The 26,370-nt window shown below is 44.8% G+C and overlaps 1 protein-coding gene across 1 annotated transcript; it reads left to right on the forward strand.

The window, feature by feature from the left end:
• Positions 1–8,102: 8,102 nt before the first annotated feature.
• Positions 8,103–25,500, forward strand: BFSP1 (beaded filament structural protein 1). The gene is made up of 8 exons (XM_065679259.1): positions 8,103–8,473; positions 14,414–14,474; positions 17,902–17,997; positions 18,803–18,895; positions 19,503–19,610; positions 21,022–21,242; positions 22,593–22,678; positions 24,554–25,500. The coding sequence occupies exons 1-8, from the start codon at positions 8,103–8,105 to the stop codon at positions 25,498–25,500; spliced, it is 1,983 nt and encodes a 660-aa protein (XP_065535331.1).
• Positions 25,501–26,370: the final 870 nt, after the last annotated feature.

Here is a 26,370-nt window from a genome sequence, read left to right on the forward strand (position 1 = left end):
CTGTGATAATGTTTTCTGTGTAATGGAATTTATGGCAAGCAGGAGTGAAAAGCAATGCAAAATAAAGGGAGTTAATTTTGTTTTCTACTCTTATTTACTCAAAATTCCTTCATTTATCCTTCTATATGTCTCGCATGCTATAACATTTCCCTTTTCTTTTTTAGTGAAAAGAAATTGGGCAAAGAGTAGAAGGAAACACTTCCCATGTGTCTAGTGTGGGTTTGGTTTTTTGGGTTTGTTTGGGTTTTTTTAATAACTTTTCTCTGTTTGATCAGTTTTATTGCAATTGGCGAATTCTGTTTCCTGACCCCAAGACACAAACCTCCAGGTTGTTTACTTCTCTCTCCCTAAGTTTCAGTTTGCTGCTGGGCTGCCTTTGGCAGCTCTGAGAGCAGAGTGATTCTTCCAGAAAGACAGTGTGGGTTTTAAAAATTGCTTTTTGAATTAGAAGCTGTCTGCTTCACTCTGAGGATGCTTCGCTGAAGACATGATCCAGTAGAAATCAGCCCTGCTCAGTACCTTTCATTGTGTACCTGCTACCAGAGAGAATTCAAGCGTTCAAGTTTCATTAACTTCCGGAAACTTGAGGCAGGATTTTAGCAGTTCTCTGCTAAATATTCACAGAGGTGGGAAAGAAAAATCAATGGCATGTGTTTAAAATTCAGTTTTCTTTGCACCAAGTGTGTGTAATGCTTCATTTCATTTTGGGGCTATGTATTCAGCTCCGGCATCGCGATGAGACATCACTGAGATGTGTCTGACAGCAGCTCCCTCAAGTGAGCAAATGCCCCTACATGGATGCTGTTAGGCAAACATCATCATCTGACAGTTGTTTGGATTTAGACTGTGGGTTTCCAGGCAGGAAAAAGCAAGAACAGCTGCTGGCATCAGAGGTAGGGATGGGGTGCTCTGTGCACCTGATGCTGCTGGGGAGGAAAGGGACCAGTGTCTGGCCTCCATCTCATTCCTTTTTTTGGTCCCTGGGGGCAGGAAGGGCTCCTTAGCTCTGAATGTTTAACCTGGGAGGCAGGTGGGTTTGGTAGCTGTAAGGACCCCAGAGACAGCTTCTCAGATTTGCATGTGCTGAAATATGTGTGGCTTCTGGTCCCACTCCCCTTCCTCTGTGAAGGCAGCTGAAGTCAACCATCTGTCTTTAACAAGACTCTCACACTGAGTCACCCTGGGGAAGGAGTAGGGGCACGAGAGGAGAGGGATTCAAGCTGATTTCCTCACACTCCTCAGTCTGCTAGAGGCTCCTGAGCAGTCTGCCAAGATGGACTTCACACCACCATCCCCATTGAGGTGCTACCACTGCATCACCATTGGTAGCACTCCCCAGACAGCCAGGTTGGCATATACATTATATCTGCCATATACCAGCGCAAAATTTATCATTTTGACCCCTTTTCAGGTTCTTCTCATCTCCCTTCCTCAGTTCTGCTACTTCATTTCATTCAGGGTATCTTTTCCCAGCAGAAGTCGTACATCTCCTCTGGCTCCTGTTTTCTTTGTTCTGTCTGTTACAGGAATTCTGATTATTGCCTACAGGGCTCAAGTACAGTCCAAATTCAGTTCAACTGCCTTTTCAGTTCCCCCTTGTCTCCCATAGGAAATAAAACAAACACCTTTTCAGAGAACAAAGCTTGCTACTCTGTTTTGCCTGGGCGGAAGGATAGGCCGTGTGGTTTATGGAGCAATCTTTTCTCATATTCGGAACTCTTCAGGGAGAAAACCATCTTTATTTTCTGTCTTACATACTGTGAAGTATATTATTGGCCCCATCAAAATTACACGTCAACTACAATCTTCCCCCTCCCCCGCAAAGGAAATGGGAAAAAATTTAAGCTTGCATGGGAAAGTTTGGGCCGAAATATGTGTTCCTAAGAGGCATTCTGAAAAACAAGAATTGCTCAAATTCGTTGTTTGTCCTGAAGTGCCAAGGTACTTTACTTGAAGTTTTCTGAATTAACATCTTAACAAATGGATGTTGTTTCTACAAAGACAAACAGGTATTTCAGTTCTCATTGGTTTCAGGATGACAACATGCAGACGTATAAGAGTATCTCTAAAATGTTCCATTCTTCCAAATACGCAATATTATTAATGAGGTATATGGGTAGGGGCCATCCTGTGCCTCAAGACAGGGGGTGTTGAATGCTGAAATGGGATTACCTGCAATTAGCTCAAACTTTTTTCTCACTTTCTTCAGTTCTACTTTTTCTCCCCAGGAATCTGAGGTTTAAACCAATTGTCATTTTCCAGAGATCTCATTTCTTTTTCACATATTGCCTTTCTGCTGCATTATTCAGAAAGGGAAACAAAACCCTAAAATGGTTTTAATAAAAAGGAAAGTAGAAAATTGAAAAAGAAAAACCTGAGAATTTACCCCCTTTTCATGTCTGACCCTTTGACTGAAAGGGCGTCTTTCAGAGTGGTGTTTCTGACAGTGGATATCCAAAACGAAGGAGAATGATATCTCTCAGCTTACGTTGGTAAAGCTTGTCTGCCTAATGCTGTAGCTGGAAAGCTTAGTTACTGCTACAGACTTGCCAGTGCAAAACAGAACAAAAATTTACTGCCAGTTTGTCGTAGTTTAAACCAATCCACACAGGTTGTCCACTCACCCCCCCCGAACCTCCCCACTCCCGGAGGGATGGGGAGGAAAATCAGGAGAATGTAACTCCCACGGGTTGAGATAAGAACAGCCCAGTAACTAAGGTATAACACAAATCACTGCTGCTACCACCAATGATAATATTGATAAGAGAAAATAACAAGAGAATACGATACCACCGCCGAACGAGTTCGACCCCCCCCGAAGAGCGAGAGCCTGCCCCTTCCGGGTAACTTCCAGTTCCCCCTCCGGGCATGACGTGCTGTGGTATGGAATACCTCCTTGGCTAGTTTGGGTCAGGTGTCCTGTCTCTGCTTCCTCCCGGCCTCCCTCGTCCCCAGCAGAGCATGAGACTCACAGAGTCCTTGGCCAGAATAAATATTACTTAGCAACAATTAAAACCAATCGGTGTTATCAGCTCTCTGCCCAGGCTGGAAGTCAAAACACAGAGCTTGCACCAGTTCCTAAGAAGGAGCAAAACGGCTCCTGGTAAACCCAGGACACAGTTTTATTTTATTTATGATTGCTACAGAAAACTAAGCGTTGTTTTCTTCAATCAGATTCCTCATATCATGCCCTGCTCTCTGAGAAGCACTGGCTAACACCAGGTGTGTGCAGAAGATACTCTGCTGATTTCATTTCTCAGTCGCAGCTGAGCTGTTACTTCAAGGCACTTATCCGAGCTGTTTTGGTGTGGGGAGGATGTCCTGAGCAATGCGGCAGATCCACACCTGTGCACCAACCCATTCATCACTGTCAGGGGATTCATAACAACCCCACCAGAGTTGGGTCCCCTCGAGCAGAAGCCATGACTTGTTGCAGCACATCTTCTATTGCAGTAAGGACAAACCCCAGCTTGTTTCATACTGCAGAGCAAATTCTCTGTGACCAGGAGTCACTGGTGTTACTTATGTCGGGAATGGTGCATTGGGTACTTCATCTCCAACCCACAGCCTACTCCTGCTGTAGGACTACAGCCCTCTGGTGGTACTTAATCATGTATTTTGTGAAAAGCAGCATAGCATTAGTTAAAACTCACCTTTGGGCCCTGACCTTTATGGTATTGCCTGGAGTGGTAGGAATACCTCCAGGGGGGAAAGTCCAAAAAGCAGGGTGCATTCAGTATCCAGCTGTGATGCATTATATAGAAATCACTCACATGAAAGTAATTTCTAAAGCAAATACAAAGGCTGGATGCAAAGCTCCTAAAGAAGGGGGAGGGTATGGGTCTCACAAGATTGGGAAAGACCTCAGAAATCATTGTCATGGCCCTGGGGGCACTCAGAGGCCAGAAAGGCCCCATGTGTACTATGCTGACAGTCATCAATAAACTTTTCTATTTCTAAGGTAGGATGAACAAAGTATTCTTCAGTCCTGGGATGTTTGCTTAGTCTATCTTAAAGTGCTTCAGGGACTGAGATTTTGCAAACTTTTATTTCCTATGCTTCATTAGAGGAACAGTTAGACTACTTTCCTCATTCATATCTTACACTGCAGAATTTAAACTCATTACTTCTTGTCCTGTTCATTCTGCTCACTATGGACATAGAAAAGAAAAAAACAGCAAAACCTTTTTTCCGTGTGCTGGATTCTTTCATATTTGAATATATGATTCTTTGAGTCGTTGTTAAAGCTAATCGGCACAAATTCATTTCATCTTCCTCACTGGTCATATTCACAAAGAAGTTTTGCTTTGAACAGCCTCACAGCAGCTCTTTTCAGCCATGAGACGTGAGGTACGTGGATGTGGCTTTTGAGCATCAGCTCTCAAAATGAAGAATAACCTCCATTTCCATCTAATGAGACCTTGCCACAAAATGCTTGTCATGCACTTCGTTAGCACATCATGCTCTGAAGTTTTGTTCTGGACTACAGGAACAGTAAGCTCTGGGCTATAGCATCGGGCTCTGAATAAAGGAAAGTAACTTCAAAAGACAGCAATGGTGAGCAAAGTGTCTCAGCTGCACTGTACCAGTAGAGGCCCACAGTTGTCTGTCATCATTTCATAGCAGCTAAATAGACATACTAACAAGCTATCAATCATGTTATTACTGGGAAAAAACAGCTTGGGGCATTAATGTGAAAACCCTGAGCAGGCTGTCTGTGGAGATCTGTTTCGACTCTTACCTTGTCTTCACCCACCAGTGTCAAAAGGGTTTTCCCCATGAGGAAAGGAGCAGAGCAGGCAGTCTTTTTGAGTCAGGAGGGTACAGGAGCCTCAGGGCTGACTTGCAGCCATGGCCAACACAAGCTCAGCTGCCAGCCTAGCCGACCACGGGTAGGGCTGGGCCTTTTCTTAGCAGGAAGATAGGGTTTCATCTGGATTGCTTTGTTGTTGTTTTCTTTTGTTAGTTGTTTCGATTTAGCATGAGGAACTTGTGTTGGCTTAGCCAAGCAGTAAAGAGTAAAGATGCTGGAGAGGGACTCTTCATCAGGGACTGTAGCAATAGGACCAGGGATGATGGGTTTACACTGAAACAGGGGAAGTTTAGGTTAGATATAACGAAGAAATTCTTTACTGTAAGGGTGGTGAGGCACTGGAATGGGCTGCCCAAAGAAGCAGCGAATGCTCCATCCCTGGCAGTGTTCAGGGCCAGGTTGGACAGAGCCTTGGGGGACATGGTCTAGGGTGAGGTGTCCCTGCTCGTGTTGAGGGGGTTGAAACTAGATGATCTTAAGGTCCTTTCCAACCCAAACTATTCTGTGATTCTGTGAGTAGAAGCAGGTTGATGGCACTGCAAAAATACACTCATATTGTACATAAGAGATATAGCCAAGTTAGTCTGCAAAGGAGTTCATAGCAATACCAGCAATTGCAGAAAATCAAACCACACTTTTGTACCAGGGATTTACTAAGCTTACAGTGGTAGGTAAACACCCATTCTGGGGCAGTGGTGATGTATCACATAGTGCATTTAAACTGCAAAGAGGCAACCTTCAGATTTTGTTCTCAAAACGTCACACATAGTCTGGGGACAAAGAGAGAAAGATACAAATTGTTTCTTTCTGTTCCTTCTTGTTTATACTGCAGGCATTAGGTTAATACTGCAGGCATTAGGTTAAAGATATTGCATGTTTTGTATAGAAGTGGTTTTATATACATGCTCACTGATTTAAATTTAAAAAGCTTCCAGCAGTTTATCAGATGCTTCATTAATGTGCATGTAGATAACTTCTCAGTCTTTGGCTCTTTAGAGACATCTAAATTGGAAACAGTGTGCAAGAGCCCTTGGTAAAAAATTTACCTTGGTGGTCCATTAGATGAGCCAAATAATTTGGTGCATAACAGGAGCAGATTGATTTTTCTCTGCTGCTTTTGATGTTCTCTGTTTGAAAAAGAAGAATAACAGTTGCAGTCTAGGCCAAACTGCTTTTCTTTTCAGGCTGTCCCATTCTGGTTTGCTGCACATGAGCAGGTTGGAGGCCAGGGTGTTTTCTTACGCCACGCGACTGAAACTCAGAGCTTCAGTCACAAGAAGTCACTGACACACAGCCCAAGTCCCGGTAGCTTGCTTTGGTCCCAGTAAAGCAGTGTCTATAGCAAGTCAGCAGAGGAAGCAGCACCAGGTGAAATCTCGGAGTCACGAATCCCACCTTAGAGAAATGCTTGTAATAGTGAAACATGCTAGAGCAAACCCAGATTTTCCTAGTGGGAAACACAGGATAAATAATAGCAACAAAAATTGGCTCTGGAAGGGTTGCCCTGCAGACAGACCGCTCTGTTTATGGACAGAGTGTTGCTGAGAGGCCTCTACAGATATTTTCATGTTATTCCCTAAGGTCCATGGGAGCTAGTCCTGCTTCCAGCCTCAGACGGATGGGACTGTACTCGCATAGGCTATTATTGCACTGAAAGGCTATCTAAAGCCTAAAACACGCTTGCCATGAAAATACATCGCCCACAATCCAGCAAAATCTATTTTCTGATCTCTTCTGGAAGACTAACTTTGTAAAAAGCTCAGCTGCATTGTTCAGCCAGGCAGGCTTGTCCAGCCAAAGAGCTACAAATGCCAACAGGTTTGCGCAGCACGGAAAGCAGCGGTTTCACATACACTGCTTATGAACATCTCCAAAATTCATAAAAAATGTACTCTAGTTCTGCTGTTTATGTAGTTCAGAGGCTGCCTGTGGAGCTGCGCAATGTGTGTGCAAGCCCTACTTAGGTTTCCTGAAAGATCATTTGATCTTTCCCCATTGCACTTCCAAATAATCTGAAGCAGATCAGGAAAGATGCAGAAAGCTTCTAATTAGCTTCTTTTTTCCTTCTGATTCAGAGTCAATAACACAGACCCAAACTTTAGACTCTCCTGAGCACCTGCCTTCTTTCTTCACCTCTGCACTTGCCATCAGTAAGGCCACTCTCCATTAAGGTTCCAGTACATGCAATTTAAATATGCATACAAGAAGTGTTCATTAAAAAATAAAACAGTGACTTTTATACACATTAATTCATAACAGAGATCTGAATATGGACTGTCTTGGTATTGAGCCTTTTCAGCTGGGTGAATAGATGTGCTTCTGGAAGAACAGGCCCAACAAACAGCATTTTGCAAAGGGAAAGACTAGTAAAAAAGTAATAGAGGAAATATATCCATCACTTCCACTGAAATTCAAGCCTCTCATGGAAACGGCAGCACTTGAGACTCCATTACAGTGGGAGTGAAGGGAAGGAAGGAAGGACAGCAGTTCCCAGTCGTAATGTCCACCAAGTCACGAAAAGACGTGGCACTTAGCTATCCCCAAGGAAACCACCTTCCCAACAGGGCCCTGTTAAGCTTGAGGCTTTTAGTAGCAGTGCAGCTTTGATGCGTCTCACACCAGGTAGAAATAACCTGCAGAAAAGGCTGACATGAAGAAGTGTGAAGTGGGAACCGAGGAGCCAAATCTTGGACTTGGAGCAGGAGTCACATTGGCTTTATACACCATCCCATCATCCTAAATGATCGCAAAACTGTCAAACAACAAAAATCAAGCTCCGCCATCTGCTCACACCAAAATCCTGGCTCAGCAGAAGGCCTCTGCTCATAGCCCTGGGGACACCACCATGGGACAAAGCTCTCCCCCCAGCAGAGCCACGAAAGGCTTTGAGCTCAGCCTCCGAAACTGCATAGCTCTCGTTTTGTTGTCCACGGGTAATGCTTTAATCCGCCGGGTGAAAGCTGGATGTTGTTCTCTTTTATTCTGGCCATACACAATTGCAACCCTGGAAAAGAAAAGCCCCTCACCCTCCCATACCCGCTGCTCCTCCGAAATGCTGACGCCGGGAGAGGCAGCCCCAAGGCGGGGCCATAGGGATTTATTTAGTTCACTGCTGCAGATGATGCCTTTAGTGCCACAAACCGCCCTGGAGACAAATCCTTATCATCTGGGGGGGTGATTATGTTCAGTTCTTCCTCCTCAAACACCCCAGCCATAATTCAGATCCAAACTGGAGAGGCAGGCAGGCACGCAAGAGGGGAACCCGGCACCACACAGCCCCCCCGAAGCCATGTACAGGAGCAGCTTCCTTCGCGAGGTGCGCAAGGAGAAGTACGAGCGGTCGGACGCCTACGATGAGCTGCGAGGCTCCCCCGAATTCGACAGTTTGGCCCAAGCCCGGGGCCTGGAGAACCTGCAGGAGCTCAACGAGCGCTTTGCCAGCTACATCAACCGGGCACGTGTGCTGGAGCAGCGCAACACCATCCTGCGCAAGCAACTGGAGACCTTCCAGCGCATGGATGAGCTGGTGGGCTTGGACGAAGCCTTCGCTGGACAGATCGAGTTCAACCGGCAGCGAATGAGGGAGCTGGCATCCGACCGAGCCAAGCTGGAGCGGGAGGAGAAGGACGCCCAGCGCATGCTCGATGAGTACCGCAACAAGTAAGGCTTACAAATGGAGGAACATACGGTGGTATTGTTTCCATACTTAATCTCTGTAGTAAGGACAGGTTTGGTGTCACCACCTCTACTTGTGCGCAGGTGATGCCTCTCCTTGTGTATCAGAGCTGTAGCTGGGGATGGCATGTAGTAAGCCCGTGGTGAAAAGCAAGGTGACTGGACTTTGGGAGCGCCAGCTCTGCATTCCATGGTCTCAGTGCTACTAGACAGGCAACTGCCCTCTCCCTTCCATGGCAGCAGGTCCTCGCCATGGCACACATTGGTTGCTATTACTCATTAGCATTAGCAGGATTGTGCTCTAGGCTGCTAAGAGAGAATAACCCGATTAAAACCAAAATGGCTCAAAGCATGTGTCTGAGCAGTGCAGAGTTACACAACCCCAAATATGTCCTGAAATGTGCGGAATATCTCTGAGAAACTCTTATTTACGGGCATTGTGAGATACCTGGGTGTCCAGCCACTACAGATGTGAGATGAAGAGACAGTAAATAAGCAAATTTTACATACCAAGAAAAAAATCTAAATACCCTCCCCTTCTTCCTTGCATACCACTATTTAATCTTCTGCTACTAAAGAAATAGCTGTAAGAACAAGTTTCCACTAACTTCTTAACCTCAGTTGCACCATAAATCACAGAGCAGGAGCCTTGGGGGCTGAGCCATATGAGTGGCTCCTGACGCATCTAGTCCCTTCCCTTCAGCAACAGGCAGTTTTGGTCATGTTGCTTAATTAATTACACAATGAGACTTGATGAGTATTGCTCATAAAAGGACTGCTCGCAGGAGAGAAGGGTCTTGGCTTCTTGTTATTTATTGGCCAGGGTTCTTTCCCCTTAAACATCTGTTTTGGGTAGTTCAGCCAGGTTTGTTTGGGTAGTTTGGCAGCAGCATGGAGGGAGGAGCTTTTCATCCTCCCTGCCGAAGGGTGAGGGTGAACTCCATATAACAAGCTCTAGCTTAAAAACACTTCTCCCTGACACTGATGGGAAGGGGAAAAATGAAGTATTTTCAACAAATTTGTGCAGCCACTCCCAGGCAATGCTCACCACACTTACCAGAAACACTTTTATTAAGGCAGAAGGTGAATCGTCTGAGCCCTATCTTGCTGCTGCAGAAATACAAAGGCCTTCAACATTTCATCCCTTGTCTCCATCACAGACTTTATGTCTGTCCTTGCCCAAACCACATGATTTTTCAGTCTGACTCTCCACTGATCCCCCCTTCTCTGGACTAGAACGTGTAAGACTGATAATTTTTCCCTTTTCTGTCTCCAAGCATTTTTCAACTGGAAAGAGCCCCAGAACAGATCCAAGATAATTGATGTCGAGGCCATCTGTGTCTTCAGGGCATGTTCTGATGATACACTGATATCAGTAGCTGTACAGTCCCAACATCCTGCCCTCCCCAGCCCTGCACACTGTCTGCTATGCTGTGCTGCCACAGCTATTCCTGGAGCCACCCTGACATTTGAATTAAGAAAATGAGCCAGCTAAAAAAGCCCTAATCTAAAAAAATAAGATTTCCAACCCAATTCAGTGGGCTGCCACACAAGCAGCCCATGGAGGCTGTGAGCTACAGCACAGCCATAGAAATGCCAAGCCCTGGTCTCTCTCATCTGACAGCAGAGAATTGCCCGCCCAGGTGCACTGAGGCTTAATGCTGGAAATGCTCAGATGTCCACAATGCTCTAACTCAGTGCCAGCGAGTTACAAGATCCTGATTAGGCAGGGTTTTTTACAGGCAATGCTGTAATTTAGCTGTTGACTCTGATACTTGTTCATATGTTTTTATTAGTAAACTCAGTACTCCAAAGTTTACCTGTATATTAGTGTGCCAGCTGTATAGAAATGTTTAGCGCTATGATAGAGCTGGGCAGGACCGTGCCATCTCTATCTGGAGTACTTCAGGCAGGCGAAGAATCAGTACAGCACACAATTCCTCCTTTGATTTCAACAGCTTGCAAGGAAAGCTGGCAGGAAAAGAATTAGAAAAGCTGGCCAGAAACATTTAGCTTGTCCTGGCAACCTGTTCATAGATTCCTGCATCCACCTGAGCAGTTTGTGGATCAACTGCCTGTATAGTTCACCAGCAGCAGGCAAATCCTGGAGGTGAGGAACACCCAGAGAAGGGGCTGTGGTTTTGAAAGCGAGATTTAGGACCTGTTGCTGGGGTAGTTAGTGACTTCTTAGACAATAAATAGGTGGTGCCTTGTCATACAGGTATGAGGTTCACTCAACAGCCGTAAACAAAAGTAAAAGGAAACCTCTACTATATCCAAGCCAATAACATTGCAATTTAAACATTAAAGATACACAGGGCCATTGCAATGGAAGGGCTGTGGCCATTTTTTAACCAAGTTGCCTCTGTTTTACATCAAGAAGTGAATTTTGGTTTTGTGTCTTTTCTCTTGTGAGCTGCTTAATTTGACCTGAAGACAGACAGAAAAGTTTCTTTAGCATCTGAAAAGAATTTGTTGGGTTTTGAGTTGCAGGACTTAAGACAAGGCCAGTGCTCTGACAATGTGTACTCTGCCTTCTCACTGTCTCTCTAGCTCAAAGCCAATCTGATGGCTATTATTTCAGCTACTTAAACTTACAAGTTAAGCTATGTAAACAAAATATGGGAGGAATAATGTTCTCTGCCATGTTAGGGTCTTGCCATGCTCCTGAAACCAGAAGCATTCCTGTGCTGAAGACCTGCTGTCCCACTTGGGTCTGTACTCAGTCTGCAGCAGGCAGTGTGGGGCTTCTGGCTTAATTTGAAGCATAAAGCATTGCTTTTGGCACACAGTGCTTTCAGTGGAGCACTGTGTACCAGTTAATTGACAGAAGTGTGTGTCTTTCACTAATGCAAAGAATTTTAGCTCTTACAACCCATTCTTTCACTCACATTCACACTTCGGTAAATAGATTTGTATCTATAAGTAAACCTTTAAAAGTTGCACTTACTTACGTAGACCTTTTAAAGCTGCATTTAAACACAGCGGAGCCTGGGATTACCAGATCTGTACAATTGAATGTGCATGAACCGCTGAAAAGAAGATCTTGCATTACAACTTATTTTTAAATCCTCTGTAGCCACATTTATAGCTTTTCACATTAACATGAATAATTCAGACTCTGTATCAGCAGAAAATACTTTCTCTTGAAGCCGCAAAAAAAGAGCATTACTAGGAATTGTTTGGATGCATCTCACAAAAATACTAATCATGCTAATTTTATTTAGCATCGTTATTATAGCAACGTTGCATCTGGCTGTGGAAAAGGACTGTATTTCTCTCCCCGATACTAGGAAAGAATGCTGAAACCCAGATTTTAGCGCCCTTGACTGAACAGGATTAATTAACTTCAGAAATTAAAAGTCTTGCTAATCGATTATTTCATTTAAAATTCATTCAGTGCTAATCTTGTGGGGTTTGCATGGCAGATGATTCCCTGGAAGTCACTAGAGACTGAAACTGGCACTGTGTTCCCCAAGCTGTGACGTGTGGTGATGGTTTGATGAGGTGATATCCTTTGGGGCTACAGTGGAGACCCAACACCTGTGACAGGAAACAAAACCGAGTAGGAAAACACAATAGTTGAAGTATGGGGAGCAGGAGGGACTCCATTGGTAAAGCTATTTCAGTCCCTGTCTGCAGAGGTTGGTTGTGCTGCTGCTGCTGCTCCTCTGGTGATAGGGAGATCTTTATTCTGCTGCAGCTGCAGTTAAGGAGGTCCTGCCTGCTCTCCTCCCCTTTTCCAGACTGTCAAAATCTTGCCCTGTAGCTCTCAGCTGCTCAATAGCAGCTTCTTGGTAATGCAGGTGCCAACCAACCTGTTCACAAATCAGCAGAGTGCAGCCCTTATCCTGCCTTCTAGGGTGTAAACCACAACCATTACTGGCCTGTCCATCATCCTTGCAGGAGCAGCTTTTTGCAATTTGTGCTCTCTTTGGCACCCAAATTACTGCTGTCTGTGTTGAGAAAAGGTTAGCAAAGTGCCTCAGGAAAAGTGAAAAGGAAAAATGTAGTAGAAAAGTTTAACCTCAGCTAATGGTAAACCAACTGGCTTCATACACTGCCGAAAGAGTTCAGAAAGGTTCAACAGAGAGACAGCATTTGTCTTCATATTAAAGACACACGGCTGACACCAAATCGATTACCTGGCCATTGAAGATTGCTAGGATCTATTGTGACTGTTTTCTCTTTGGAGGGGAGCCAGCTCTCGCACTTCAGCAAAAGCAAGGGCCAAAAAACAAGGGCCAGGTGGAGAAACAAGCTTAATTGTGGGCTTCCCTCCTGCATGCCCAATGCTCTCATCAGGCTGGTGCCCCAGGCTGTGGGGAGGGCTTAAGGGGTTTAATAGATATCTCTAAATCTATTAGGTTAACATCTCTCTGTCAGGGCACTAAGATAGGAGAATCATAGATTGGTTTGGGTTGGAAGACACCTTAAAGATCATCCTGTTCCAATCCCCTGCCATGGGCAGGGACACCCCCCACCAGACCAGGCTGCCCAAAGCCCCATTCAACCTGGCCCTGAACACTCCCAGGGAGAAGGGAACCTTCAAAGCTCTGACCTGCCTTCTTTGAGCCTGGCAGCCCCCTCCACTTGGTTTCCTTTCCCCTTTTTCCCTAAGCAGTCCAAAGAGGTCTATTGCAGCCTAAAAGCTACTTGAGTAGGTGAGAAGAGCTTTTATGTATGTTCAGTTTTGAATTCTGGTGAGGACTGTGCTGTGTTGATGTCCATTGCTTGTACTGCGAATGAAGGACATTCACCACCAGACTTCACTTGTCACTCACCATGAGGGTTTCTTGTCGGAATCAAGAAAATGCCAGCTTTTTATATCTCTGTATCTCTATAATTTCGGGGAAACCAAAGGGATAAACTGCAACGGACACTATGTACTTTGGCACTGGCAGCAGATGTAGTTTGATGAGCCACTTGTTCACTACCGATGGCAAAGCCTCATTACCTCATACTATAAGATCTGTCTGTTTGTGTTTCTTTTTTAAGGGGGTCTCATTGAACCATATCTCCTGTTAAACATTTTATATACAGTTTATTTAGGTAAAGGAATAAACATTAATGATCAACAATTAGGAAGTTTTGTACTCCTCAGCTAAAAGGTTTTTCTTGAAGATAATTCTAACATACAGGTACAGAGCCCTAATTCTCAAAGAATGTGCTTTTTCCTCAAAGATAAACACAATATACATCAATTGTTCACTTAGTACATGAACATGCACATTATGCACTTGTGGACTTCTTATAAATGTATATGAACAGTTATACATATTATAAGTGTTATAACAGTTAAACCAGTTATAAATGTATATGAACAGGCTAAATGCAGTCTTACTAAGACTCACATATGATTTTGACCAGGTTAAAATATGATTGCTATATCAAAGAGGACACAAAGCTTGATCCATCAAAGCATCCTAACACATCATTAATCATACACAATCAATACGTGAAATTGCAATCTTTGTGTTTAATGTGTCTGTCATGAAAGTGCTTACTGAACAACAACAGGTAGAATAGAAAACCAAGTGCTCTGTAATTAAATGCCAATTTGCCAATGTAGCAAATACTCAGGTGGTAACCACTGATGAATGGGTGTTACTGCAGTCCAATGCTAATCAAACACAGTTTTATTGTAAATAATCCGTTCTTGGGCTTTCTGTGAAAAAGTGATAGCAAATACGTGGCATTCTGTTGCCTTCTGCTACATAAATTGAGGACAAGATATTAGTAAATCCCGGAATTACTCTCAGCATCTGGACCAAAACAAAGCAATGCTAATGCATAAGTAAATCTTTTGGTCCTTTTCTTATTCTGCTTTAGTGTGAAGCATATATTGTGCATGATAGTGCAGATGAAAATGCAGTTTGCAAAAGGATGAACCATTGAACTTCATCTCCTTTGTTCTGTTTGCAGGTATAGAAATGAACGTGAATACCAGCAGAAGCTAAAAGAAACCCTTGAACGCCTTAATAAGGTAAGCCTGGAAAAATGGAAAGTTTATAATTTCTCTCTTTAAGTTAATTTACTACAGCAAGCTGTTTTGAATAAGCATTGGGAAGATAAAATGTCAGGCCACAATATTTCTTATCATTATGCACTGATGAAAAGTTCTTCTTCCCCTTCATTCGCCTCCCTGAGCTTTGTGCAAATGGCTGAGCCTCCGTGTGTACATACACAATGTGTAGCGCCCTGCTCTGTACGGTCCTGCTGATTTTGGTTGTGTAGCACCATGCCATCTGCAGCCCGCAGCCTCAGGTGTGCTCAGGGCTTCAGTAATTTGTCAGTAAGACCACGAACTAGGAGGACCTACTGAGCAACACTCAATTTGGAGCATCAGCAATGGCTTCTGCATACATTCTGGGATCTGGAGTTGACACACATGTTGCTTCTTCCATGTCCAATATGCAAGTTCACTCTTGCTGAAGATCTGGCTCATGCTTAGGTGCGTTTAACAACTCTTTTAAACTCTGCTAGGACTCTTGTTTGTTTGGTCTTTTCTAACTTGGAAGGCAATTTCTGAGTGAGCTGGAGTTTACACTCAGAGTAGGAGTTTAGGAAAAGCCAGAGGTAGGAAAAGCCCATTTGTTAGTCTTACCATGCAGGCAATACATGTATCTAAGGGTCTGAAATATGACCAGAGAAAACGTTTGTTGCTAAATACCTTCTTCATGCCCGTTTTGTTTTAATATAGCTACTGCATTAAAGTATACTTTGTATTAATATTGTGGCATGAGATAATGCTGATTATGTCTAAATCTTGAAGTTTGGTGTGTCTCAAAGCTCCTCAGTCCCTTGCAGGATATGGTCAGCCCTTCCTAGGACAGACCCTCCACTTTGCATTAGGTTTCCAAACAAAAGAAAAGCCACATCACCCCCCGCCTTGTATGTGTACCTTTTGCAGTGAAACATTGAGGAATGTTTCTATCAAGCCACAACTTCCTGAACTAATGCCATGGAAAGAGAAATGATGATGATCATCATCATCATGATCATAAACCCAGAGAAAAGATGAAGTTTACTAACATATTTAGGAAGTTTCCAAACAAGGTCTGTGAAACTGAGAAAACCTGATTCATCCTCTCTTGCTGCTAGTTTTCATTTGAGCGAAGAAAATTGTGTTTTATCTTTTCCCAGATCTACTTTTCACAGCTTATCCTTCATCTTCGGTATTTGGAAACAATCGCAGTGAATCAAATGGAGATATTTTGTATTTCCCTGCTACATATGGCAGGAACTGTTTCGCTTGAGCACTGTCATGTCAATGATATGCATGTTTTATACAAAAGAAAATGTGCATTTTAGCATTGCTATCTCCAGTAAGCTCTAGATACCCTGCATCACTGCTATTTTGCAGTGTGCTAGCAGGGTTCTTGGACACCCTGCAAGGTCTTAAAAACTATCTATCTGTGGAGGCAAACACTTTGTAAGCAGTAGCTGGAGCTGGTGGGTCCATCTTCACAGTTCCTCTCAGCCAATCTGCAGCTACAGGAAAGTGAATTGACTTGGCAACCCCAGGCAAAGCTGACAAGATCTTAAGCTGTAGGGGATGTTATTATACCAGGTTGTGTCTGGGCTGTCCCCATTGCAGCATCTCCTTGCATTGGGGCACCAAATGCTGGAGGGAGCACAGCTGATTTTCTGTACAGGTGCTCAAGACACAGCCTGAAACCTGCATGTGCAGATATAAATTCATGCCTTTTCCAGCAGTAGGGGAACCTATTGAAAAATCAGCAAACACTGTTTCTGGAAAGTTCTAAGCGGTTTCTCTTCCATGGTAAATAAAAATGCTGATTCGGCACATAGATCATCGTTCCGGAATCAGCACCTAAAGCAGAATGGATTTTTCTGAAGTTGATTGAATAGCAAATACTGCAAGGTTCAGAAGAAAATGTGTAGGCACTGCACTGTTCTGTACAACATCATCAGTGAAGCTGGTCTGTTGGAAAGCAGGGAATAAAAGCATAAGTATTTTTCCCCTTTGAAGGAACATTTGGCAAGCTGAACACTGCTTTTGCTTATTACATGCAGAAATATTTGCTTATCAGTATTATCTAGAGGCCTGGGGTGGGGGGGGGTTGGCTTTTTCCCAGACCTCCCAACATGGCCATTGTCCTGCTGATCTTCCTGTCAATAGGAGGACAGAGGAGTGCAGAAAAGCAGTGGCATTTCTGCTGACTGGCTCTGAATGTGCTGGTTTGGGTGTTTCTGAATTAGCCACTGTCTCACAAAGTAGAGAGACTGATGGAGAGGTCTCTGGCAGGGAGGCTCAGCAGCATAATGAGACAGCTAACATCTACACATTTTTGGGATAGCACATGCTGTGCACGTGGAAAAGGAAAAATCCCTATCTAAGAGTCATGTCCTGCACCCACAGAATTCAGTGGTTTATTTACAACCTGCGATCCATTCACCGAGGCATTTTTTACAGCTGGTAATGGCACATCAGCGTATGACTAGCAATCATGAACTCGAAAGTGGTATATTAGTGTTATTTAATGGTAAACCTAATCAAGAAAGCATGCTGTAAGTAGGAAAATAAAGCCGTTCCCCCGCACTTATATATTTGTGAAATATATCGCCATGTTCCACGGAAATGATCTGATATTCAACGGTTTGTATTAAATGAAATAACACTGGGAAGAAATGAATTGACCTTTGAACAGAAATGGAGATTTCACTGGATTTAAATACCAGTGCCACTCATACCTACATACTCTGAGTTCATAATTGCTAGTCATACACCTTGTCTTCTGAATTAATTGAACATGCTGAACTTTCATCCTCACAAATCCCAATGTATTAGAAACCTGTGCAGCAAAGCGGGGGTTTTTTTTAGCCCGGCTCATCTGTCATTTTTATTTGCAGAAATGACTCCAACATTTCTGGTATTTGAGAATACACCAAAAGGAGTGAAAATACTTCGGACTGTCTTGTTCGTTGTTTTTTATTAAGGGCTTCTTTACTGGGGATATTAAAAAAGCATCAGGGTACCTCAGGTCCTGTCATAAACACTAGAGAAGTTAATGCCTTAGCCTGTGGATCTGTTTTAAGATTCATGCACAATTGCAAGCTTTTAGCATCAAAGACTGGTATTTCATAGCATCTATTACTTGGCTCCCAGCATTCACAAAGCATATGGTTAATGTATTTGGAGAGTACCAGTGCCAAACTGTATCATACTTTGTGCAGAAAAGCAGTGTGTACAATGGGAGAACATGATAAATAGGATGCCTCTTGTTTGTGGGTTTCATACTACTTTTGTTTCACCCAGTAGGTTGCAATTCCCCATGCAGGCTGTGTGGTCTCCACAGACATGCAGCTCACATCATGGCCAAGTGGCTGCTGTGATTCTGGCACTTCAACCGTATGTACTAACCCTGCCACATGTCTCTGCATTGTAGGAAGCTGATGAAGCACTGCTGTGCAACCTGGAGCTGCAGATCGAGTCCCAGTTCCTGCAGGATGACATTAATGCCACAAAGGACAGATACAAGAAGGTAAATGGCTGAATTTGCTGTTTTACTTAGCTCTTTCCTTCTAGAGACGTGTCAGACTTGCCCTTCACCATCTGTTCCAATGGCAAATTAAAGCAAATCCCATTTATGTTTTGGTGGGTAAAGACAACCCTATGTATTTCCAAGCCCAATGGCTGGGTGGCTACAAGCATCCAGCCGACACCCTTGGTTCCAGCGCCTACAGCTGTAGTAATGTCTTGAATTTGTTGACCTGTTATCATGATTCAACTCAACATGCTGGTCAAGCTGTCTTGTATTTCATGCTAAGAATCTACTGCTTTCATCAGAGGGGGATATCCAATTTTCTGCACCAGAGCATTCCAGTTCATCATCAGGCATAAGCCTGTCCTGTACTATTACGCTGCATCCAACTCTTAACACATGCAGCCCCCTTCTCCTTCCTGGTAGAGCTGGGAGGCTTGGATCAGGCCACTGTCCCATCTTTACTCTTTTTGAAAGAACAGATTCACTTTTTTGGACCATATGGAAAGGTATCTGTGGTTCTCATTTTGAAAAGATCCTGTGCACTGAACCTTTAAGTAAGACTATGAACTGTACTGTCACATAGCCAGTGCCTGTTATGTACCTTCAGCATGAGGAAACTGTTAGCACGCATGCACTCCAAATCAGGTCTAAAACCACATTCCAAGATTAAGTCTGAACATGAACTGGGCTTTTATATGCTGAAAGATGCAAATACCTAGGAATAAGCCCCAGGAGTGGAGCACATTGAAGGCAGCACCTTGCTATAGCATTTTCTGATTAAATGCTTTTTACTTTACCACAGAACCTTATGGAAATCCAGACCTACGTCAATGTTTTGCAGCAGATCATCCAGACAACCCCTCGTGTGTCCCCTATAACCACTGGCATATGTGAGGCAAGTATTGCTCTCAGTAAATACATACTGCTCTAAGTAAGAAAGAGAAAAAAACTAAGTGTAGCTTTGGAACACTGGACTGATCAGGAGAATAGAGATTGTGGTAGTCAAGCACACTATAACGTATGTATCAGCCTCAGAAATGGCTGGTTTAAAGGTAGTTGAAGCAGCTCTGCTTTCTGTCTGAGGCTGGCAGGGTATATGAGTATTTACAGAGAAGGTAAATCTTATCCTAAAGGGGTGGTAAGATGTGTGAAAACTTGCAAATCAGATAAATGGCTACAGACTAAATGAAAACTTGGTGATTCCTACCAAGATGAGTGGCTGTGCCAAGAACGTTTATTAGCTGGAAGAAGATATGAACTGCTGCATCTACAGGGTCTAATTTCAACATAACCTGTACTTTTACAGTCCTGCCAACTGACATCTTTTATTCCTGAAGCCATGCCACAGGGGTCTACTTGAGGTTCAATACTCATCTTTTCATTTGCCTTCTGCAGTTTTCTGTTTGCATTTACAGCTTCTTTCCAGTAGTGGACTTTAGTTTGGCTCTTTTTAACAGAGTGAAACATACTTTCTGTACACAACGCTGTTTTCTTCCAACCAGGAAAAGCTGATAGCAGAGAGGAGGATCCCTGTTCTGCAGAGCCAGCTGGAGGAATACAAGAGCATCCTTTGCCAGCTCCAGGCGCAGAAATACAAGCTGCAGACTGAGGTACTGCCATCACTAGCCATAAACACAACCAAGATGCTCATCTTTTTATGGTCACATGGTAAAACCTGAATGGCCTTTAATGGGGTTGACTTGGAGGTGTGTTTCTTTTAGTTTTCCATCTTTTTCTTCAGCTGTTTCATTCCCATTCTCTTAGTGCTACGAACTGTCAGGTCTAGATGGCCAGGGAGGGCTGCAGGTATCACAGCCATAGCGAAGCAGTCTGCTTATCAGAGGACATGGTGGAAGAAGGTTTCCACATTGCAACTGGTTTCCTGCAGGACAGAGTCAGCAGAAGGCTGGGAATGGAAAGGTCACACAGACCTGGGCTGGCTTACTTACTGAGCTCAGGCTGGAAACTGGCTCCATGAAAAATGATGGTGGACCTTCAGGGCTCTGCTGAGAGGTTATCAAGGCCACTTCAGGAGCATCAAACATTAGAGGTCTGCGGTACCCATTCACTGGTACACTGCAGTATAACCAAACTAATGCCAAGGGACTTAGAGCCTAAATTTAGGCTTTCTAAGAGGTTTTTGCAAATCTTGGCTGTAACATATAGAAATAAATCAATTATTAAAGAATCCATTAGCCAGTTACTGCTCCATTAGCTTTTTTGTGAGCTCATCTCTTTAAAAGCTGTTTGAAGAAAAAAAGGCAAACAACGAAGTGATAAAATAACCATGATAAAGAGCTGAAAAAAGCAGAGGAAAGTTAAGAGCAGAATGACACCGCCAAACACCCCACCTGCAACTCCTGACCCTGGTTTTGTCAAGGCACCTATCGCCACCTCCTGGTTGATGTGGTGTCCAACACCCGGACCTGAAGCCTTGTGGCACAGCAGTTATTTTTATTGCTAGAGTAAAAAAGCCAAGGAATTGAATTCAAAAGGAAGGCTTCTTATTTAAAAACAGACCCTTCCTTAACCTCCCGTGCTTGGTCTGCAGACCACAGAGATGGAAGAACAGGTTTTGCCTGGCCACAGCTTCCCAGTTAAGCACTTTTGCTGTCTGTAAGACACTGCCTGCTCTGCCAAGGCCATCCACAGTGAGACAACAGCCAGTCCGGGGGGGGGGGGGGGGGGGGGGAAGGAGACATCACCCGCCTGTTCCTCTGGTGTACGCTTATCCCATCATGCTTATTGTGGAAAAGAAGCCTTGGGATAAACAAGGGTGCAAGGGGGAAAGTTTCTGGTTTTGAATAACTAACCAAACACAGTACAGCTTCACACACGGTAACAAAACATGTCTGGCCTTTAATTACCCTTGAAATACTGGGATGCTGAATCATAGAATCACAGAATGGTTTGGGTTGGAAAGGACCTTAAGATCATCTCGTTCCAACCCCCCTGCCACGGGCAGGGACACCTCGCACTGTTTCAGAGCTGCTTCTTTCCCCCGCCGATTTTGTTTACCAGACAACCATGCTGGAGCAAGCGATTAAAAACACACAGGAGAGTTACGACGATGAAATTCAGCTTTACAACGAGCAGATCGAAAACCTCAGGAAGGGGATAGAAGAAGCAGAGAGGACCTTGGAGAAGTACACAACCGACTGCCGCCAGCTGGTGATCTACCAGCAGTCCCTGGAGAATGAGCTGGAGCGGTACAAACGCATCATCGAGAACGAGGACAGCCGGTAAGGCTGGTTTCTGGACTCTCCAAAGGGGACAGTGATCGCTTTTATCTCCTTTGAGAAACGTATGTTTGAGGGCATCTGCTCTACCCAAACCTATGGCCATTTCACACCTTTTACTGGTACACGCTCAGGGTCGGTAATTCAAATAGATGTAAAATCTGGTCAAGCCTCTGCCAAGGAAAGGGTCAGAGCCGTTTTGAGCTGCTTCTTTCTACACATTCTCCTTCCCGTACACTGTCCTGGCATCAGTGCACAGACATCAGGAGCATACAAAAGCAATCTAAGCACCTTCTCCACTGCTCGGGTGTTAGTGAAGCTTGCTGGGGTGTTATAGGCAGGTTGTTTTTGCGAGGCTCAGGCAGGGTAAATGTCCTGAAAAGCAAAGCACTCTTCGCAGCAAACCCATTCTTCAGGCAGGGGCGGAAAAACGGTGCGATGTAAGACAGGGATTTGGGTCGTTTAAACCTAAGGAGGAGCACTGGCTCCCTCTAATGTCAACCCTCAGCCTCACATGAGAAAAGGAATAAAAGGAGCTGGGCTTTCGCAGCTGCATGCACAGGCAGCAGAGCCAGAGCCTCAGAGCCAAACTGCTGTGCTGGGTTGTCCAGAAGACGCAGGGGAAGGACCCTCACTAATAGCCAGCCTCACACGTGGGGCACAGATATATCACACGTGGGGCGTCTCATTTTGGACACTGCATTCAGGTTAGGAATCTGATCAGGATAACTGCCAAAACCAAAGTGTGCATCTCTTGCACATTTACACCAGGCCAGAATGTTCTCTCACATTCTGGCAGAGCAGACTGGAAAGGCCACAGATGCAGTAACTGGTTTGCATATAGGCCAGCCTCTCGGTTTTCATTTTTAACCCCTTATTCCTCAAATATTTTTCCAAGGAAGACTGCTCGGTTTTCGTCTTGCCCTTCTGAAGTCAGGCACATGCAGGTAACTTTGTAATGGCTGCCAAATTTCATCTTACCAGCCAGCAGGTATAGCTCTTGCTGACCTCTGGTAAGTGTGGATTGACTGTTTGCCCATCCAAAATCCTTCCCATCCTTTCAAAGTGCTGTGCTAAATTACAGACCTGTTGCTATGCATTTTAATCACTGGTGTACTTTGCCTACTGGAGCATCCCACGTCTCCTGCTGGTGGAAACCAGCCTGACTCCTGCGAAGGTGCTGTGGCTGTGGTGAATTTCCCCAGACAAGAAGCATGCTCCCATCATTCCCTTTGACTCCTCACCATGGAGAAACACATTTCTTTAACCTCCATGCTTCATTCTGCATGATCTCACTTGCTCTTGATGGAAATGAGGGGGAGAGATCTGACCGATGCGCGTCTTCTCCGGCAGGTTAAACTCTGCTATAGCAGGAACGCCAGTCACACTCTTCACGCAGATCTATAGACCTGTCCAGCCTCAAGCTTCGAGGGGAAGAGGTAAACCTGTGACATGTCTTCCTGTGTCTGTCAAGAGCAGTATCATTGTATTTTAAGATGTTTTTCCATTTGTCTTCCATACCAACTCCAGCTGTGACAGCCTGACTCCAGCTTGCTAAGTAAATGCAGTGATTTCAGCTTACCACAGCTGGCTTTGGGACAAGCTGTCAAAGGCCAAAACCACAAGCAAAAGAGTTTCTTTGCTAATCTCTGCAATCTACTGCATAGGCCAATCAATAGAGCACAGTCAACAGGCACCTGAAACTATGGCAAGAGCTGGGGCTTTTGTGCTGACTTGTTGAGAGTCATTGGTTCACACTTTAGTGATGTTCCAAGAGTATCAGGGGTGTTGAGTGCTGCAGGCAGGCAGAGGACTCCCCTTTGGGCCTGTTTACATCCCATGACCTGATTTCCCCTGAATGGTGTTTCCTCCATGTTGTAGGATTGCTTGTTAGACCTAGGATGCTTATAAACATGGTGAGAAGGAAATGGCCATGATTAAACTAGTGAGGCTGCTCTTAACAAAGAGGGGAGTTGATTTACAGAAAGGTGCTGTGGGTGCTAACACACGGGATGACTTACTGCAGATTAAATCCAAGGCTCACTGAGCTTCTACTAATAACAAACTGTCCTGAGAATGGAGATAAACTGCCAAACGAGGGAATTTTTTGGAGTGCAGCTGTAATTTTTCTGGCTGCTCTGTGAACCGTAGCAGTTGTTTATGGAATGAGTCCATAATGCCTGGGGACAAATCCTCAGCAGCTGTAAATAACTGCAAAGTTCTGTTTTATACCAGCTGAGGATATGGCCTGTCTCTGGCTATACCTCTGCTTCCTACCTGCGAGGTGAGCAGGGCATTTCACCTGTGTTACTGTACCTGCCACATGGGACAGAGCAGCTGCCTTGGGGAAAGCATATTAATATCTCTGTCCCCACGTTCCTGTAATTCCCAGTACCAGCCTCTGCCTCCTGTGCTCCTGTTCATGACATGGACATCAGCAGCCTGCCTGTGCTCCTGCTGAGCTCCATGGGCTCTGTGGCTACTGATAGTGCAGGAGATCAGAACACAGCCCATGGGCAGGGGTTCCCTCTGCATGTGCCTAGAGCTCAACATCAGAGCGATGCCCAAGTGCTGCTCCTCAGCACTGCTGATGGGGTGGCTGCTCAGCTCTGTGCCCTCCTGATGCACCCCCCTGCATCTGCCCATCTCCAAAACTGCTGTGAAGGGAGGTGCCTGCCTCACTCTTAGGCCCCCCGGGACACAGAGGTGAGGTGCCCCCCTGCTGAGCGTCCAGAAGCACTGGAATAGCTGGTGATGGCACTCACCTTCCCCATCAGGGCTGGACCACTCATCCAGCAACCTTGTGCTCAGCAGGAAGGCTTTAATTTGGGGTTTTGGTTGCTCCTTTCCTGTTCCTAAACTACAATAGGAGTTGTAAAAGCCAGACAAGCTGTTTCCACTTAGTCCTACTGCCAGGTTTTGGGTACTTGGCTTCAGTCCCAGCTTTAGGAGACAAGGTTCTTGTCCAGTGAACAGGGCCAAACCTTGCCACCATGCCTGGGAGGAAGATACTGAGCCCGGCTGCAGCAGCAGGCGCTGAGGGCTCCTGATCAGCATTGATGCAGGCCTGATAGAGGAGCCACACACACTTCCCTGTCCTCACACTCTGTAGGGCAGGGGTGACCACAATGCTAAAACAGCTGCTTGGCCGAGGGGCCCACATAAAAGAGGCTGTTTAATGCTCTAAAGGGAGCTGTGCTCCCACTTGCTGCTTCATCCAGCTCCCCACCTGCAGCAGGGAGGGACAGCACCAGCATTTGCAGGGACTGTGTTCAGCACTGTTTGTTGTTTGTTCTGTTTCGGTTTTTCCCTAGATATCACCCAGGCCATGCAAGACATCGCCAGCGTCAAGCCCAGACAAAAAGCTCTGACAAAGAAAATTGCCAGGAAAAAGGGGCTGATGTCTAAAGACATAACTGACGGTCTCTCACCTGAAAGAATGTATGAAAGAACTCTGGAAGGTTTGGACCAAGATCAGCTGGAGTTCAGGCACGAAGGCTCGGTCACATGCGAACCTGGGCAGGAAGAATCAGAACTTGATGAACAAGAAATGGGCCCAGAGGACGTACCCGATGGAGCCCAGATAAGTAAAGCCTTCAGTAAATTGTGTAACCTTGTGAAAGAGAAAATAGGAGTCCACAAGAAAGCAGAGCCTAAACCTGATGCCTATCCCAAAGGGCGTTATGTGCTGGTAACAGGGGAGGAACGCTATGAAGAACCTTGCATCTTGGCCCCCACCATCCCATCAGGGGCAGGGATCATAGTTTCCAACAGCAACGGGAAGGTGATGAACGGTGGTGAAGTGGAGGCCATTCCAGAGCTACCGGAACCTGCTGAAGAAGCAGAAAAAGAGAAAGGGGTTATCTGTGAAAGGAGGGAAGAGTTTGAAATCCAAGATAAACAGAAAGAGGAAGAGAAAGAAGACATACTTGAATGGGGCAGAAAAACAAGAGGAAGAATTGAGCAGATCACAAAGTATCCTGACATTCCTGAGCCTGAGGCAGTTCCTACCCCTGGTCCGATAAGCCCAACTGAGCCAGGAGTCCTTCGAGAGACAGAATGTGACCGAGAAGATAAGCAGGGCCTTTTGTTCAGGGAATCAGGCTTGCCTGGCTCCATGAGCTACGAGAAGGTGGAGGTGGTGGAGTCCATCGAGAAGTTCTCAGACAACAGAATTCAGACGTATGAAGAAACAGCGATGATTGTGGAGACAATGATAGAGAAGACAAGCAAGAAGAAACCAGGTGACAAAGGCTCTTAAGTGACAGACCCCCCCCCCCCCCCCCCCGCCCTTGATAGTCAACTTGTCTGGCATAGTTATCAAATGACTGTTTTTTTTCCTGACCGAATGATACAGTAGTGAGATTTTTGCTGTTTGGTATGGAACAGGTTGATACCTTGATGGCAATTCTGTCTGACATAGGCTCACCTTTGGTGCGACGACCATTAGAGTGCTCCAGGGCAACAAGTAATAGGCACATCCTATGCGACTGATTTTCATGATTAGGACACGTTAAAAGTAATTAATATTATTATTATTACATTGCTGCCTGGCTGTCCACAGGATCCGGGACAAATCTGCATATTCCTCTGCTGCTCCTATAGCTGCCTTATGATTCCCCATCTCTGACAGCTGCAAATGTTAACTTGTGACATCTGGTTCATTTAATAAAAGTTTTGCCTTCTACCGAAGATACCCACTGTGGGTTTGTGTTGCCTCTACCACTGACTAACCATCCCCGCTATGAACAGCAACTGACTGGGTGTGCAGGAGTTCTTCCAGGGGAAGGGCTGGGTACCTGTTAAATAACATGCTCCAAATCTCTGCCATTTACACTTAAACAGGGATGAGCTTGGCGGGCCTTTCTTTTTGGATCTAAAACAAACTCTCTGTATTTGAAATAATCTTACTGCGTGTCTTCTCACAATAAAACTTGAAATTCCACCAAAGTGCGGGCTAACCCTTATAAAGAAACTAAAGCCACTACTTGTACTTCATCACAACTGAGGTATTTATGAACGCCAGCAGGCTTCTGAGCAGACTGCAGCCAACTCAACCACCCATGTGCTCTGGTGTTTCTTTGTTAAGTATTTTCTCGAGCTGTAGCATTTCACAGTTTAGTAAATACTG

This window comes from Lathamus discolor, chromosome 5 (assembly GCF_037157495.1).
Source record: "Lathamus discolor isolate bLatDis1 chromosome 5, bLatDis1.hap1, whole genome shotgun sequence".
Lineage (NCBI taxonomy): Eukaryota > Metazoa > Chordata > Aves > Psittaciformes > Psittacidae > Lathamus > Lathamus discolor.

Coding starts and splice junctions, on each gene's coding strand:
- BFSP1 (XM_065679259.1), top strand. CDS start 8,103: ATGTACAGGAGCAGCTTCCTTCGCGAGGTGCGCAAGGAGAAGTACGAG. Junction 14,475..17,901: donor CCCTTGAACGCCTTAATAAG/GTAAGCCTGGAA, acceptor TCTGCATTGTAG/GAAGCTGATGAAGCACTGCT. Junction 17,998..18,802: donor CAAAGGACAGATACAAGAAG/GTAAATGGCTGA, acceptor ACTTTACCACAG/AACCTTATGGAAATCCAGAC.